Genomic DNA, 18,754 nt, shown 5'->3' on the forward strand with positions numbered 1-18,754 from the left:
GGTGTTGCTTGTGTCCAAAGTTCACACTGAAGCAAATATACAGTCACATGATTCACTTCCTTATCTGGTATCCTGGTGTTGCCTGGCAGGGAACTTCTGTACTAACTGACCTTACACTCTTATTGTGTATATTATCAGACCAATATAATATAATATAATATAATATGGACGCAGCCAAGATGCTACGATGATACATGCTATGATTCTTTCCCATATGTCTTATTGCATCACATGTTGGGGACCTTGAGACCTCAAGACCTCTTGAGTCCTTATACAAACAAACTCTAAAAACTCTGGACAAAAAGCCAATGCATTCCCATTACTGTAGGATGCTGGAGAAATACAATTTACTGAGCTTTGAGAATTTTAGAGTTTTTTCAAATGGTTTGGCCCCTCCTCCACTACGTGACTTTGTGTGCACTCACTCAGTAAATTGTATTAGATCCTCCAGAATATCCTCTATATGAGATTGTACCGTACCATATTGTCGCACCACATTTCATTCAGTGGAATGTCCTACCTGATGAAGTGAAGAGCTGCAGCTCCATCAGTACAATTAAAACCAAATGAAAAAGTCTGCTAAAAGCTATTCAGCTCTGTAACGGCAAGAGTTAAGTGCGATATGGAGCTGCAGACAGAATGGGAGCTACAGAGGACTATTGGCTCCACACACACCTCCCTTACCTGTTGTATGATCAGAAGGAGGAGGGAGAGATGAGTGAATTAGACCTCAGCCACACTGGTTTGAAAATGGAAACGTTTTTTCCCACAAATATCCAAACATACATCTCTTCCTATCTCTCCTCATATTGCTGTATTAGCTTCTATGAACCACAAATGGTGAAGTGTGGTTTTATATGACTGATGTGGCTAGCTACACACCCAAAGTCACATTCAATTGAACATTTGTAAATGGCCCTTATTGCAGGATGATTCATCAAACATTTGAAAGGCTGAAAAGCTGATACTGATTTTTGACATATATTTAGCATATAACAAGAGATAAATGAACAATTAACACAGAGACACATAATTAAAACTGGGAAAATACATTTCTCATATCATGGGGCCTTTAGGTTACTTCACTATTGGCTTCACTTTTCAGACCAAACTTGCAGCTTGGTGTGGTTTAGATAAAGTTTGATTGGCAGTGATCTGGTAAGATAAGAAAATCCCCTCAGAATTTTGATTCAAATGTGGCTCCTGGCTGCACAGAAGTCAGTGACAAATCACCTTTTCCATTTGAGCCCCATCCACTTCACATGAGTGAGAAAAGCATGGACAAACACACCTCTACTAGAATCTCTAATGAGAAATAACTGGAACTGTACTAACTTCTGCAGGAACTGCTGAGTTCATGTTGACCCCTGTAAGAAGCTGATTGAGAAAGTCGGTTTTCAGGGCCTTTGAAGAAATTATAGTCAGCTTTGACCGATGCACTCAGTTTGACCTGGTTATTGCAGGCATCAAAACAGCACTCCTCTTGACATTGTAAAACCTGTAGGCTGTCAATGGACATGACTGCCGCTGTGAAACGCCACCTACTAGAGAAATCGAAACCTATCGGAGGAATGAAAGCCTTATCATTAGTAGAAGTCCCCCATTTTGCATCGGAGCCCAGCACACTTCCTGGATCCCAGCAATTCCACGTATTACCTACAGTTTCGGACAATGGCTTTTAATCAACAGGCTCCTTTTTACAACCCAGTAAGTAAATGTAATATGTGTGTCTGTGTAAGTGTGCTTCTGCTGGTCCCGTTACACGGAGGCTGTCTGCTGGAGCGCAGCCGAACTAGATTGATCGATCTTGCTGATCGTCCGAAGTTATGACTATTAAAGGAAGACGTGTTGGCGGTTTATCATTTAATCACGATCGTCTGTCAAATTCGAAACAACAACACTTATTTCAGAGCGATTTCAAATTAATAGTGCATTCTCTAATTTTCTACATTTATAATATTTTTTTATATAAAACGGGAACTTGCGAGCAATGTGAATGTGTGTCTACAAATTAACTTATATAACAAAGTTATAGACTGCTGCTTTCTAAACCTGAATTTGCCATGCAGAAGCTTTAACAGGAGACAATGAGCTCAGTATCATTGTGGTTGTAAAACAGGACGATTATCAGTGAAATGAAACCCAGACTCCTTCAAGTCCAGGCTGAATGTGATTTACACATTGTATATTATTTTAATTAATTAAAATGAATTAAAAGGTTACTATGTAAAAACTTACACAGAATCAGAATAAACTTTATTGGTCATGTATGTAGAATATATACAGTTTGCTTAGATTTACATTTTATTATACGGAATTTTCTGCATGTAATTGCAATTGCTATTACTGATAATGCTGTCTGTATTATTTATAGGAATGAATATGATTTTGGTCTGTTTAAAAAAGTAACATGGGAAGCTGATAATGCAGTTATTTTTCATAATCAGTGTGTTAATGGATACCCCTCATAGTAGCAATAGCAGTATTTATTGATGTATTGATCAGTGGTAGAAGAAGTATTCAGATCCTTTACTTAAGTAAAAGTACCGATACAGCAATGTAAAAATACTCCATTACAAGTAAAAGTCCTGCATGAAAAATCCTACTACAGTAAAAGTACATAAGTATTATGAGCTTGATGTAGTTAAAGTATTACAGTAAAAGTACATAAGTAAAATCAGCTTGATGTAGTTAAAGTATTGCAGTAAAAGTACATAAGTATTATGAGCTTGATGTAGTTAAAGTATTGCAGTAGTAGTAGTGGTTTGGTCCCTCTGACTGATATATTATTATATATGACATCATTAGATTATTAATAGTGAAGCATCAGTGTTAGAGCAGCATGTTACTGTTGTAGCTGCTGGAGGTGGAGCTAGTTTACACTACTTTATATACAGTTAGTCTTTAGTTAGTAGTCTAGTCTAGTGCTTCCCAACCTAGGGGTCTGGCCCCTCCAAAGGGTCAGCAGATAAATCTGAGGGGTCGTGAGATGATTAATGGGAGAGGAAAGAAGAAAAAACAAAGTTCTGATACACAAATCTGTTTTCAGTTTTTGGACTTTTTCTCTAATCTTTGATTTTTGCTGAAATATTGAATCATTTGAACATTAATTGAAATGAAAGCATGTGAGAAGTTTAGAGGGAAAAATCACTATTTGGTACAATATTTCCCTCTGGAATGCAGTGAAGTGGAAGTATAAAGTAGCATCAAAATGGAAACAGTACTTGATTAAATGTACTTAGTTACTTTGCACCACTGATACTGAGAGACAGTACACTACTTAAATGGTGTTATCAGTAATGTTTGACATGTAGGAGAAGCTGTAACCAGACACAAGCTAAAACCACAAGTCTTTCATCTCTGTGGGTGAACAGCACAGTGATGAGGTTGCTCTCACAGCCATGCAGTTGTCCTACAGTGGCCTCAGTAATGTGTTGTACTGAAGAGTAAAGGAAATATACCCTACTAAACTAGAGTAGAAAATATTTATCAAGTGCACATGAAAATACATATTAAATAAATGAATGAGCACAGCAACCCAAAGAGATAATACATTTGTGAAGAGTGACACAATCATTTTGAGACAAATAATGATTTAGCAATGATAGTAATTACAAAGTGTACAAAAACTCTTAAATCTTATTGAGAGACAACACAGAAAGCTTGATTTTTCTCAAGTATACCAGCAATAAAATGTATATTAGCAGTTAGAAATAAAAGCAGCTGTTTACATAGAAGGTCTTGTCCTTTCTAGCCAATCCCCTTCACTGGATCCATCCATGGTGGTCTGCAGGAGGGGAAGTCCATCAGCATCAGTGGACGGGTCCAGCCAGGAGCCGACAGGTCAGCTGCTCTTTATATCATCATTTCAGCTTTACTTCTCTTTATTTCTCAGCTGTTAGAACTAACTTTTAGTGGCTGTGAAGTAAAATGTAACATTTTGTTTTATTTTAATTTGTTTCTTTTACTCTCCAGGTTCCATGTGAATTTACAGTGTGGTTCCCAGACCAATGCAGACATTGCTCTCCATTTTAACCCACGGTATGACAGTCACCCTGGTTATGTGGTTACCAACAGCTTACAGTATGGCAGCTGGGGTACTGAAGAAAGGAAGCAGAACTCTCCGCTCCCTGCTGGCTCGACCTTCACCCTGCTCATCACAGTGTCCCGCGAGTCCTATCAGGTGTGATATACAGGGATGAGATCCTAAAAATCTGGAAATGGTCCACTTAGTCTGGTCAGAAAAGAAACCAAAACATAATTTTATTTCAATATATTTACAAATCCTGTTTCTTTATGGAACTACATTTGTCTCTTTTCTGAGTGTGTAAAATGGGTCATATTGAGCACAGAGAGATTTTTTTGCATGCACATAAAACATATTTTGTAGAGAAATTATCACACAAAGAATAATGTAATTTGAGCATTGAAAATCTATTAATCCTGTGTTCAGTTCATTTCTATAATTACCTCTGTCTCTCAAGTTTGACTTATTTGCCCTCTCTCAAATGTACTGCTCTGTGCACACTCAAGTTTGCCTACACACTCACTCAACCTTACAGAGAGTTATAATACAGTGTGCCACAATTATAGGCAGAGAACTGTAGTGATGCTCTGTCTGCTGTGTGATCACTATTAGGGAAGCAGGGAAGCACTGGGAGAATGATCACTTATTGGTTAAGAATTCTTAAAAGTTTAAACACATTTGCAGTTTGTAATTTTTTAAATGATTCTTTGCATGATAATATCTGTAAAATATTGTTTATATGTATACAAAAAATATCTTTCTGTGCTCCTAATGTTTCATTTCACACACAAAATAAGATAAAACTGCCTTCTGTAGTTCTGTAGTTCTGGATCTGAACTGTTTGATTCTCTGCTTCTGGATGTGTGAACAGCAACATCAGTGTTCAGCATCTGTTATTTTTCCTACACTAACATTTTTTAATTATACACACTACTGCTCAATCTTAAAAGATTGTTATTAAGATGATAATAATTGTCATATTTTATTTATTAGGTTTTGCTTTTTAATTCTTTATCATTGTACTTCTATCTTTTTAAATGTAATATATACAGTAGATATTAATATTGTTGTGTAAATTGTCTGCCCTTTTCTTCTTAAAAATAAAAATATCTTATATTTTCTCTATCTATATAATGTATTATTATTGTTATTAATGTTATTATTGTTATTATTGTTATTATTATTATTATTATTATTATTATTATTATTATTATTATTACAAATATAATGCCATATATCCTCTCTCCAGCTGAACGTCAATGGCTGCCAATTGATGGAGTACAGACATCGCATACCATTTCACCAAGTGGACACCATCGCAGTAGGCGGGAAAGTAGAAATTGCCTCTATCACTTTCCAGAACTCTATGGTAAGGACGCTGCCACACTGATTGCCATTCATTCTGTTTCATGTACTGTATATGAATACACTTGTTACCAATAATCTCAAAACTCATAAATAAAGCAACATGTAGAGTACTTTAACAGTATTACAGAAAGATCAATGAGGATTAGACTGAGAATAAAATGCTTTCCTTTTATGTTGAAATCCCTGGACAGCCAGCATTTCCTGGACAGCCAGCATTTCCCGGACAGCCAGCATTTCCCGGACAGCCAGCATTTCCTTCACAAGTGGCCTATCCCACCCAGGCCGCCTTCCCCTCTTATCCGCCATTTCCATCTCAGCCAGGATTCCCCGCGCAGCCTGCTTTTCCTCCTGCACTTCCTGTGAGTATGAGGCGGAGTTGAGTCACTGTACATTCCTACAGACATTTTACAGAGCTGCTCTGGAGGCAGCAACAGCCTGATAGGGAGTTAAAGTGTGTATATTATTTGTTGAGCCTGGGCTTGAAAGCAATTTTCACCTCATTTTATTTTTAACTTTTTCCATCCAAGCTACAAATATACCATTCTGTTATATCATGTATATTATTCAAATCACTCATTACTGCAACATAATGTGAAGGAACATCTGCAGCACTAAAACATTCATCTGCAAGTAGCTGTAGAGTTTTTGTGGTATTTGCAAGCTGCAACCTCTTTCTTTGGAAAACCACAGATCACATAAAAACCGCTGCTGTGCTGCTCTCTACATGTTTAGACATTGAAGTGTAGGGCTTTACTGGCCACACCCCATTCAGTGATGTCACAGGTGTATTTCATCAGCTCTCACCTGTTGTATCACTGACTGGGTGACAGCAATACAGCAGCAGTTTTATGGTCTTTGGTCTGTAAATTAATGATCCTCTTAGATTAAAACAAGAATGAATTATGAGTGTATTTATGTTTAATTTTCCCATGCCTCCTCCGTGCAGGCTGTTCCATACAACAGCGTCATCAGTGGAGGACTTAAACCTGGCAGGACCATCACCATCCAGGGGACTGTCCACCCCAATGCCACGAGGTCTGAACTTCATTATTAATTGTTGCTGCATTTCACTTTGATACCAACATTACAGAGATGAAGCAACATAAATTGGGACTGTGTATGTAGAGTAGGTCTATACAAGAAAAGGAGAAATAAGCACAGCACACAGTAACAGAGAAAATACAATACAGACTAAATATTTATACTGATCACAATTTATTGCAGTCTGAAAACATTTGAAAATGTAACCATACATTTAGCCTCAGGCCATTCTTTGCGAAAGCTACAACCCTAACCCTACCAGATTACATAAAGAGCTGTCTGCTAAAAGTTCATCAATTCTGTAACCACTGACTCTACATTTTACTGGTCTTCTCATGTATACAAATAATCTTGCTTTTAGTTTGTCAAACACACGCTTGTAATTTGTAGTCGACATTATGGGTGTGTGTGATGTGTCATACTGTTCTGTTACTGTGCATATGTTATTATGACCTGCCAAGGGACTGCAGATGAAAATGAGCTTTAAGCTAACTCTGGTACAGCACATCAAATGGTAACATTTATGTTTAATACTGCCCATAATCCCTTACAAATAAAATACATACCTTTACCCATAGGTAAAACATGTGTAGCTATCATTTCCGGTTTACCAACCAACCAATAACTACATTAGTTTTATTATATTGTAGTTTTCATTCACCTGAACATCAAACTGAGAATAACTGAAATAGCCCAGTGTACCTTTGGCTGGAAGATCAACCAGTACAGTCTGTGTGACAGACGGCAGTCCATTCCTGCCCTCCTGATCTGCCCAGAGACCATACATCTCGCCCTCAATTATCCTGATGAACCCAGTATCTTCTTTTCAGTCACCTCTGAAAACATATTTTTATTGAAAGGCTTTTTTATAACCTCTTTTTAAAATCCCCTTTTAAAAATGCACCTGATAACATAAGTCTTTTCTATAACTGTATTCAGTTTGGGTAAATGTGTCTGCAAGTGTGTATGCAGGTGCATATCTGGATCTCTGGATTTGATAAGTGTTATATAAATCAACATTATTTTATTATCTGCTTCCGGATAGTACTTCTAGACCCTTTAAGAGTGTACATCTGCTTTAAATGTCAGATTGTCACACGGCAGGATTTCCTCCGGTTGTGTTGCTGCAGGCTGACAATATATATGATCAGGTCATAAACAAATCTCGAACACTGACTCCTCAAGCTGAACTGAGTATACTGAAACATGAGAGTGATGCGATTGCTTTACATGATAAAAAACTCAATGAACTACTTAGTGACTACAAAACTTTGAACTGAACTGAGCTCAAGAATTCAAGTTTAACCTAAAACAGTCTACTCTAAGTTGCAGTTGATTTTGTACAGTTCACTTCCTGATGCAGGTGCCAATCTGTCTGCGGTTGTCATGTGGTAGACAGTCTTGTAGTCAAAGTTTCAGTTAAAGCTTTTTCATGAGAACTGAAAATGTACAGTTAATAGCACAGTTAATAAATACTTACATACTTACGTAGAACATTACATCAGCTGTTGAACCTTTGACTGCAACTTCAGTATGTTCAGTTATGGAACAAATCAAAGGCTTTGAGGAAACACATACAGAAATGCAGGGTAAGAATTACCAGTCATTTTGAACGTCAGTGTTTTATGCCTTTGTTTACCCAGTGAACTGCAAGTGCTTACTCATCTCACATCTAACTAAAATCTCACTGCCTGAACTTCCTTTTGTTCAGTTTTTCTGTGGCAGTAACGACTGACTAAGTTTGCCCTCCAAACAGGAAGTGACTCCTCTTTCCTCATTCTGAGGACAAGCTTCACTGGTTTCTCAACTTTTACAAGTAATTTGATACATCACAGTTCAAGGTGCTGCCCAGAAGAAGAAACTCCTGAACCATCCAAAAAAATCAAATATGGGCCCAACATCAGAGAATCATGTATTTAGAGATAATATAGCAATGCTTCATATTTGGAGACCTTTCTCAGGCCATTTAAAGCCTCTAGGATGTGAAAATTCCACACTTCAGCACCATCTAGTGGTTGTACTGAGAGTGACACTTTGATACCCGGCATAAAAAGCAAAGCACTAAACCCTGTGTGTGCAGATATCACGCAACATGTATCCAGCTAATGCTGGACAATATGACCATATACTGCATTAGAAGATATACATATACATTGCTTTAACATCTTGCTCTATGAAAGAGAATCTCTTAATTTTTTACCCTAGAACTCTTCATTAGCCCCTCAATAATGATGAAATGAAGCTATTTTTAATGGGATTTTTAAGGGAGTTAGTTTTTGCCTCTTAGAGCTTCTAAACACCTTAAATTGGTAATTAAAGAACCCCCTTACATTGTACTTAATTTATTAAATAAGGGGTTTTTAAATTAACGTGTTTTAAGGTGTTAGGGTTTTGCCTTTTCAAATTAATGGCCAAATAAAAGGATCTCTGGCTACTATACTTTATGTTTCAGGGTCAGTTAAGAAGTCATGAATGGTATTTTAAGGTATTATTGTTTCATAGTGTTGGGTTGCATTAGATCATTTTGGGCAAAATTGCAAATCCATGAGCCAGACATCAGTGTGATGAAGTGCTTTGAATTGTGAGGTTCTTCATCTGCTGGAGCCAAAAATAGATATGGCTGCTATTTTATCTGTAAACAGTTTCTTAGTTGATTTCTCACAAAGGTGCAATATTAAAATACACTGTATGAATATTGATATTGCAATATAATATTAGATTACAGGACCTCAAGATACACAGTAGCTCATAAAAAAACAAACATGTATTCCACACAATAAACAACAAGGTATTTAAAGGGGTACTCGAGCGATTTCATATTTCCCTTTTAAGACATCTGAGAAAGCCCTCATGCAGGAGGCCCAGTCTCATGTTGTGCTCATATTTTCTCCTGTGTGTTTTCTCTCAGGTTCAATGTGAATCTTAACTATCACGCTGGCATCGCTCTACATTACAATCCACGTTTCAACGAGAATACTGTGGTTCGAAACACCAAGCAGGGGGCGATGTGGGGCTCTGAGGAGCGTGATGGAGGGATGCCCTTCCGTCGGGGACAGCCTTTCACGGTACGACTGCAAAGTACCTATTCATGTACTTATTAACGACTTTTTTTGTCTAAATTGTCTAAGGATGTGAAAATTTTAGGAAATACCAAAAATCTTCCACATAGAGGTTTCATAGTTCCTGAGAGTCATTTTAATTAAATTACCAGTGTTTTGTTGAGCCAACAGCATTATTTAGCTAATATTTTCTCATGTATAGCCTTCCATCTTGCATGATTGCTTCAAAGTTAAGTTAACCACCGATAGATCGATAGAACCACGAGAGATCACATTCTTTTGTAGTCCACTGCCCACTAGACATGACCAAGACTGCAGGTCTTGACACTGTGGCAGATTTGTTAGTTTTACTGTATCTAATCTTTAAGTATGTGATTGCAAAATGACCTTTCTTTTCAGATGACCATCTGTTGTGAAAATCACTCCTTCAGGATTGTGAACAATGGGATGCAGGCACACACGTACAGACACCGTTTCACTCCGCTCAAACACATTACAGCCCTGGAGATCAACGGCGACATCACTCTGACCTCTGTGATAGTGTAGAGGTCCAGGACCTGCTGGTCTTGAAATCATACACACATCAGGGTTTGTCTGACAACCACTGCCACAAAAATTTAAGTCATGCTCATTGATTACTTTGGATATTTACTGGATATTGTAAATTTACTTCCTGTGTGTTCATTCTACAAATAATCACTCATTGTATGTTATTATATGCTATACATGTCCTGAAAACAGTGGCTTTTAAAGTAAAATGATCAAGTCAAGTAAATCCAAACACTTATTAACTGTTGGAGTTCACTGAACATCAGACTGAATGCAGCTGTTTTTCTAATGAATGAACACACTGTTTTATCTCTCTACGTTGCCTCTTGATTGTATAATCTTTAATACTTACAAGTGTTATATGTAATACAAACTGAAATAAGAATATACAACATGTGCTATGATGTGAAGAATTCTTTATTGCTGAAACATAATGAAATAAAAGTCAAGAAATTGAGTATTGAGTATAGATAGCTAAATTATCATCAAGCATGTACATAATCTGTAAATATCTCATAAAGTACTATAACTACACTAGAAATGAATATATTTTCCTTATATCTAGTTTTATATGTGATTTTTACTGCAGCCTGTAAGAAAGCAGTTTTTCTACAGAGGATGAATTATTAACGTGTGCAATATAATATTCTTATTAATTATTTAAACTACTATATTTCTATTAGAGGCTAATTTGGCAGTTTAAGATGATGTAAAAACTGGACACAAGATGGCACAGTGTTGCTTTAATATTTGCTCATTAGCACTAAACATGAACTACAACTGAGACTCTTGGGAATGTCATCCAAGTATTGGAAATTTTGACTTAATGATGGCACCAGAGGAAAGGTTAAGGGATTGCAAAAGTCATTATAATTCATCCTGAGGAGGACTTAAATATCTGTACCAAATTTCATGGCAATCCATCCAGTAGTTGACGAGACACTTACTGAACACCCAAAATTACATCCTGCCTTTTAAAATGCCCAGGTGTCCAACAGTCCAGTGTAGCATATTAGGTTCGACTAAAAGGATGTGGTAAGGAACACCCTACTACTGAGGTTTTAAGTGAAGGCTGTGAGTATTACATGTTTAATGATGGTTGTTTGATGGAATATGGGTATGATTCGATTGCAGAAAAGATAGGTCTGAAAGAGTGACTTGCATTTCAACAGTTCAACGTAAATTTAGAGGCAGCACAATATCATATGAAGCTGAAGATGTTTCATCTTTAGGAAGAAGTCCACACAGCACAGTAAATTGAAAGCTAACATCAGGACCTCCAGCATTTCAAGATACACCACATCCCCAGAAGTATGTGGATGCGTAAATATTCCTTATTAGGAATATATAGGAATATATATTCCTATATATATCAACCTCAGGTTTGTCCACTATACTGCCAGATAGTGACTCCCACTGTTCCAGAGTCAAATAGTGGTGTGCTGTACACCACTCAATGGTGTTACAGGGCCATGGAAACGAGAGGAGGGAAGCTGTTTGCATTTTTTTCAAGGTTATTTCACATTGGGTTTAAATCACTAAATTATTGTATGTTTTTAAAAATTGTACTTATTGCGAAATTCTAATTCTAATTATTTTCTTGGTTGCATGTGTAACACCCACTGCAATACTTAGCAGAGGGCCTGCAAGTTCTCAGTTGACCAATCAGTATCAACAAGGGGCAAAAGACCACATCACAAAGAAGGTTTAACAGCTTAGTTTATTATTTCTTATAAAATATGTTAAAATCAGAGGGAAATGTCTGGTGCTTTTGGTGATACTCGAATTTCTCATCCATTTAAAAAGTGTGGAGCAGTTAATGTCATGATGTCATTACTTGTCTGAGGCAAAAGGTCCGCGATACCACAGGTTGCTCACTTCCTCACAGTCAGTTGACAACTTTATACATCAGATGGCAGAACTCTCTAAACCACTACCATGGCTCTAATACTTGTACAACAGAGAGAGCAGACTGACACAAGGTGTTTAACCCTCCATCTTTAGCTGACTGGAGTGGAAGAGGACAGAAATTTACTGTAGTTATAAATCCAGCTTTTATAATCACAAAGAAACCCTTTGTCATTACCTTTGTGATGAAAAACAATGACTTTATAGTTCAGAATTTTAACCCTCCTAATCCAGAGGCTTGAACAGGGCCTCAGTAAGATCCTCTAACATTGTGATCAAGTCCCATTTCTGAGCAGAGGAGTGTTCATATAGAGAACCAGGCTGAAGCTTGAAGTGGCAGTGCATCTCGAGTGTAGAGGGAGACATAGTGATTTACTCAAGTCATATACTCAAGTACTCATACACTTTTGAGATACTTCATGCTACTTTATACTTCTCATCCACTACATTTCAGAAGAAAATATATAACTTTCACTCCAAAACCCATAAGTTACTTTGCACATATGATAAGCTAACAAAATATGATGCAGTTATAAACTACCAAACAGTAGTTGGTAGCATTAGCTCCCCTCAACAAGATATAACATTAAAATGCAGCTTCCGTGTTGATGCATCTCATATCCTTTTATATGATAGTATACACCCTGAAAGTGTCCAGTCTAAATTATGTGTATTCTACTTAATTTTGCTAACAACACTTCATACTCTTACCTAAATCCGCTATGTGTAGGATTTGAAAAATGTTCGTATTGTGTGCCCTTCATTGGTAGTATCAAAAAAGACAGTAATGCACATTGATCAAAGTCAGGAGGTAAAGGTATGATGCAGATGCCACAGTGTTTCAGGAGGAATATCAGAGCAAATTTAGGCCAAAAGAATCAAATGTACCCGATCCTTTGTCTAACACAAGTGGGTAGTTCGGGGTCTGAAAAGTGAAGTCAATACGTTAGTGAAAACCTGCATTAAACTTGCATTCTCTCTAATGGCCGGCAGAGGTCAACTCCACTGGCTCCAAAAAGAAGTCTGTTTGTATAGAAGTCTATGAGAAAATGACCCTACTTCTCACTTGATTTATTACCTCAGTAAACACTTTCTTAATGAGTTTATGGTCTCAATTGCTAGTTTCAAGTCTTCTTCAATTCAGCATGATGTTCATTTTGTAAATTGTGGTCCCAGTTAATTTAAATTTGATAATAAATCAGGGTAAGCTTTAGGGCGTGGCTACGTTGTAATTGACAAGTCGCTACCACAGTGACAATGGTAGGTAACATAACCATGGTGTAACCCCAGATCCGGCTATAGTTTCTGTAGAGCAGTGGTTTCCAACCTTTTTTGTCTTATGTACCCCTTCAGCTGTTTTGCCATGCCAGTACTACCACCTCACTCATGCGTGTTGATGATTCTCCTAAATTTGTTCTATACACTCATATTAAACTTAACTGATTAGATGAAAATCATTTGAACGACTCCCCTTTAGAACACACATTTACACTTATTATGAGTGAAAAAATAATATTGAGACTCACTCAGTAGCAGTTTCAACTCCTTATCATCAGTCACCTGAGCCTTAATAAGACACTTGAGTTTATTTATATCTTCCATAAGTTTTGATAGTTCAGGGGGCTGTTCCAGGGCTGTCACCAGGCTGTTCTCCACATTCAGTCTGTTCCTCTGCTTGGTTTTGATGTGAGTCAAAGCTGAGAGGGTCACTTCACACATATAAGTAGATCCAAAAGGCAAAAGTTCATTCACTGCATGTTTTCCCAGCTCAGGATATTCCTTTTCAAGATCACACCAAAACTCTGTCAATGACTTTTCAGCATGTGCCATCTTTAGCCCACAGTTGAAGGACAAATCCATCAGATTTTCCTCACCCAGTTTTTCTGACTTTGCTTCAGTGTCATGGAAGTACTGGTTAAATCAGTGTCGAGTTTGGACAGATGTGCTTCCACCATTTTCACCACAGGACTTCTGTCAACATCAGTGGTAGCGAGATGAGTCTCAAGCAGTGGAAAACAGCTCACATCTCCATCCTCACATTTCCTCTCCCATAATTTGACCTTCTTTATGAATCCATTCACTTTGTCAGACATGTTAAGGATATGAGTCCTTGCCTTGAAATGATAGGTTGAGGTCATTCAGTTTGGTGAACACATCAGCAAGATATGCCAGACGTGCAACCCACTCTGCATCCTCAAACACTACTGCGAGAGGGTGCAGATGCTCTTTCAGGGAAACAAACACCTCGGTGCAAAGTTCAAACAGTTCAGTAATGTTTTGCCATGAGACAGCCAGAAGACGTTGGTATGAAGCAGTAGCTGCTCGTGCTCTGACCCACTGTCATGACAAAGAGTTTGAAACAGTCTGTGATTCGTAGGCATGGACTGAATGAAATTAATCATCTTAACTACATCATCCAAAACAGCACTTAACTCTGGGCTCATTCTCTTGCTGGTGAGTGCCTCCTGGTGAATAATACAGTGCATCCACTTTATGTTGGGGTTTACCATCGTCACATGCCCAAGTAGCCCATTCACTCTCCCCGTAATTGCTGCCATGCCATTGGTACAAATGTGACTGCAGGGTTTCCACTCCAGTTTGTTGTCTTTGAAAAAGCTGTCTATAACCTGAAAAATTTCCTTGCTACTTGTCTTTCCTGTAAGCTTCTTGCAAGTGTCCAACACATCTTTATAACACACAAAGGCCAGGAGCTGAGCCTCTCTGCTAACATCAGTCATTACATCCCACTGCAAAGCGAACTGACCTGCTTGTTTTATTTTATTCACCACTTGTCATATCATTGATCTGACGGGACACTGTAGTGTTTGATAATGGAACTGTCTTGAGTGCGTTGGCTGCTTTCTTGTCAATCATAGTTTCAGCCAAAACTATGGCTGCAGGGAGAATGAGATCTTTGATGATGGAGTGTGGCTTTTTTGACAATGCTCAAGCTTTGTTTGACACACTTGTGGCTTTCTTCAGTGTTGTCTGACTTGACTTGAATTCTGATGTTTTCGATTGAAGAAGTTATCAGCTTTACCAAGACTCCCTGAGTGTTAAGTGCTCTGGTGCTGCTGTTAATGGGCTGGTTTCATTGAATTATTTGTCAGGATTTCACTGGAAAGAAAACACTGTGGCTGCGGTGGATCCATGGATGTACAAGTTTTTGTTTTGTCACCGGGCTCCTCTATACCTGAATCTGGCACAACAGCAACTGGACGTTTCAGCCATTTGTCCATGTTTGCTAGCTGCTGCTAGTTGATTTGTGAGCAGTTTTGACGTGTGTGAATGTGACCTCTTCACAGAGTAGTGACACTTGCCGGGGGGTAACTAGTTATGGCATGCATGTACCATTGTAGAAATGGGCTTATAAAATGACTATATGTTTTCTTATCATTTTGGAAATAAATTGCAATCCCAATCTTTCCACGTACTCCGTAGTTGCTCAAATACTCCTAGGGGTACACAGATCCCCAGTTGGGAACCACTGCTGTAGAGGAATGGAGAGACAATTGGTGCTTTAAAATCTCAGCCACAAAGTCTAAATTTATGATGAAGAAAGTTACCTAACCTTGGACTGCACCTGTGTGGGTCTTCATTAGAAAGAGTGAAAGAATTTGAATTTCTGGGTGTTTGGTTCGACAAACAAATGACTTGGGCTGTTCATATAGCAAAAATACTAGCAAAATGTGATAAAGTGTTAAATATCATGAGAAGTCTGACTGGATTCGACTGGGGGGCAGAAAGGGAGACCATGCATTTAATATACCAGCCAATGTCAAGATCTATACTTGACAATGGATGTTTTGCTTATGGCTCTCCTGCTAAGTCGGTGCTTAGAAAATTAGATATTCTGCTGACCAAGACATTGAGACTCTGTTTTGGGGCTTTTAAAACCTCACCAGTTCCAGCACTGATTATTAAAATGGGAAAAATGCCCTTATGCTTAAAGCGCATTAAATTGAGGCTGCAGTACTGGGTAAAACTAAGTGGCTCCAATCAAACCTCCCCAGCCAGGTGTCTTTTGCAAGGGTCATGGGATTCTGGTGGCAAGATCAAAAAAAGAAAGTATAAATCAGTGGGACAGGAAACTGAGAATGGAGCAGGAAAGCATGGCAAAACATTGACATCGAGTTGGTTGTCTGTACCTTTTGGACAAGAGCTTTTTTTTTTTTTTACAAAAAAAGGACAAATGTGTGATAGCTTTAAAAATAGAGGAGTAAACCTGCATTCTCTCTAATGGCCTGCATGGACATCTATGAGAAAATGACCCTACTGCTCACTTGATTTATTACCTCAGTAAACAGTTTCCTAATGAGTTTACGATCTCAATCACTAGTCTCAAGTCTTCTTCAATACAGCATGATGTTCATGGACGTTAGGAAGTTAGCATTAGCATTATCACAGTTAACCACAGACTGTAAATGCCCTGTGCTAACCAAGCTAGCAGCTAGTGCTAGGACCAGCTCCACCCTCTCGTCCAAATATGGTCACTTCTGGCTCCAAAAATCAAAGATGGCAACGTTCAAATCCAAGATGGTGATGGTCAAATTGCTAAACTTGAGTCTTCAAAACGGCAGTCCACAAACCAATGGTTGACGTCACAGTGAAATAAGTCCATATTTTTATTACAGTCTGTGAACCTTAGCTGTCGCTATTTCAGTGTGTTTTCAGTTCATGAAAGTTAATTGTAACATTTTAGTTGTCTAAAAATGTCTTATTGAGCATTTGGTTGTAGTAAAAGACTCTGTAAGGAGTCAGATTTTCAGTTTGTCTGGTAAATATGTTTTGTTTTAATGATTTTAAGCCTGTTTTTTGCTAGCAAAATTAGCATTAGAATTAGCATTATCACAGTTAACCATAGACTGTAAATGCAGTGTGTAAACCATTCTAGCAGCTGGCATTAGGGTTAGCTCCACCCTCTTGTCCAAATATGGTAATTTCTCATTACTTCTGGCTCCAAAAATCCAAGATGGCGATAGCCAAAATGTCAAACTCAAGGCTTCAAAATGCGAGTCCACAAACCAATGGGTGACCTCACAGTTTCTCTGTCCATTACTTTTATACAGTCTATGGTCTTACACCTGCACTGTTGTAGCAGAGGAACTAACTGTACACTAACAGTGAGCATCTAGTACCAAATGTCCAATGGCCCAGTGTTAGTCCACAGCCTGGGGATTGGGATCTACTGAGTTGGAGCATCATGGCCATTGGGGTGGTCATTATTCTGATCTTTATTGATTTATTGCAAAGTTAGTGTGTAGTCAATTCAGTTTTATTTTTATAGCCAAAAATCACAAAGTACAAAGGGGTTTACAATTGCTATGCTTAATTTGGATATGGAAAAAATCCACAATCAGGATGGGAATCCAAGCAACGTTCACTTTGTTAGCCTCATCCAGGACACCTGGTGGCATATTTGGGCCAACAAATACATATGGATGAGAACTATGCAACTTTTTGCAATAGTTAATGAGATCAGACCGGAGTAGCTGTTCAAAAGACATACTGGGACAGACAGACAGTTGCCTCAACATGTCCCTCATAAAGATAACACTCACATAGAAAGAGTTTCTCAGGCTCAAATGCAACCGGCATTCCTAACAACAACTTTAGTGGTACCTACAGATAGCAAGTTTGCAATGTAGTAAATCAGCATGCTGCATGAAGAATTGCATTTAAAAAGCCTATCTCAAGCTTCCCGTAAATTGTTTATTAATTGTGATGTGGATTAGTCTCAAAAAACATGAAATCAATGAGGAAGCAGGCTCCTAGCATTACAGCTTTTATCTTCACATCCAGGTCCACAGGAAATGAGATCCCAAAGTTATCTGCATCTGTGAAGCCTTCCTGCATGAACCCACCCCACTGCTTACTAATCTGTCCCACCACAGCAGACTCATCCAGGGATGTCACCTCAAAGATGACATCAGACATGCACCTACAGTCACAGCATGGCCCCTTGATCATCAGCTGGGGCATCCTCATCTCATTCAGGACAGTGAACTTGGGCAGAACAGGGTGCCAGTTCTGCTCCACGTAGCCTATGGGGTTTCCAGGAGGGCTCTGCACCTCCAGCTCTTGAAGGCAGCAGGGGAAGCAGCACAAGGTGCACCTGAGGGGGCGAGTAAGGGTTAAGACTTCCTGTCCCACATTGTCATGGAGATGAATGGTGAAAGGCCGGGCAGGGCCACAGCACTGCATGGTGAAGATGTCATTTTCTTCTGTAGCCACAAACACCTGCTGCCCCATGCTATTCTTTACTGTGTAAACGTTGCTCATCTCCCAACCAATAACCATTTCAGCTAGCTCGACCCTCTGATGGACCAGGAGCTGGTCAATCTGAGTCAGGTACTCCAGTCCAGGTGGGCAGCCTGTAGGTCGGCCAGGTGTGGGCATCAACATGGAAGTAGGAGGCAGTGTGTATGGTGGAGGAGCCACAGATCCATGGTTAACTGCAGCTGGATATACTGCATTATGACCAGGCTGCATCCCAATGTAGTACACTGGTACCTGAGGCAGTGGGTCTGTATTTCCCTGATATGACATGAGGTAGGTCTACCTGTTGAAAGTACCAAACATACATAATAAGTACAATGGGCCTCATTCACAAACAGAGCATACACACCAATCTGAATGTTTTAAGCACAAATCCAGGATTCATAAATATCATCTTACCTGAATTTGTTCTTACTCTGCAAACAAATTTAGAACTGCCTTGGACCATGCATACAGACGTTACAGTCAATATTTATTCAATGTATGTAATTTAAATGTTGTATATTTAGGATTGTGGTTCTAA

General features: G+C 38.5%; 1 protein-coding gene and 1 pseudogene across 2 annotated transcripts; one reads left to right on the forward strand and one right to left on the reverse strand.

Annotated features, from left to right (window-relative positions):
* Positions 1-1,535: 1,535 nt before the first annotated feature.
* On the forward strand, positions 1,536-10,501 carry LOC137185586 (galectin-9-like). Of its 2 annotated transcripts, none has more exons than XM_067593788.1 (8): positions 1,536-1,707; positions 3,755-3,843; positions 3,976-4,183; positions 5,277-5,396; positions 5,605-5,754; positions 6,342-6,430; positions 9,345-9,501; positions 9,895-10,501. In XM_067593788.1, the coding sequence occupies exons 1-8, from the start codon at positions 1,672-1,674 to the stop codon at positions 10,039-10,041; spliced, it is 996 nt and encodes a 331-aa protein (XP_067449889.1). In that variant the 5' UTR covers positions 1,536-1,671; the 3' UTR covers positions 10,042-10,501. The 2 variants fall into 2 exon arrangements, with proteins under 2 accessions (XP_067449889.1, XP_067449888.1); XM_067593787.1 differs by having other exon boundaries at positions 1,539-1,707; positions 5,587-5,754.
* A 6,776-nt stretch (positions 10,502-17,277) lies between these two features.
* Positions 17,278-18,466, reverse strand: LOC137186687 (phospholipid scramblase 2 pseudogene; annotated as a pseudogene).
* Positions 18,467-18,754: the final 288 nt, after the last annotated feature.

Source organism: Thunnus thynnus, chromosome 7, assembly GCF_963924715.1.
Source record: "Thunnus thynnus chromosome 7, fThuThy2.1, whole genome shotgun sequence".
Taxonomy (NCBI): domain Eukaryota; kingdom Metazoa; phylum Chordata; class Actinopteri; order Scombriformes; family Scombridae; genus Thunnus; species Thunnus thynnus.

Coding starts and splice junctions, on each gene's coding strand:
- LOC137185586 (XM_067593787.1), top strand. CDS start 1,672: ATGGCTTTTAATCAACAGGCTCCTTTTTACAACCCA. Junction 3,844..3,975: donor GTCCAGCCAGGAGCCGACAG/GTCAGCTGCTCT, acceptor TTTACTCTCCAG/GTTCCATGTGAATTTACAGT. Junction 6,431..9,344: donor GTCCACCCCAATGCCACGAG/GTCTGAACTTCA, acceptor GTTTTCTCTCAG/GTTCAATGTGAATCTTAACT.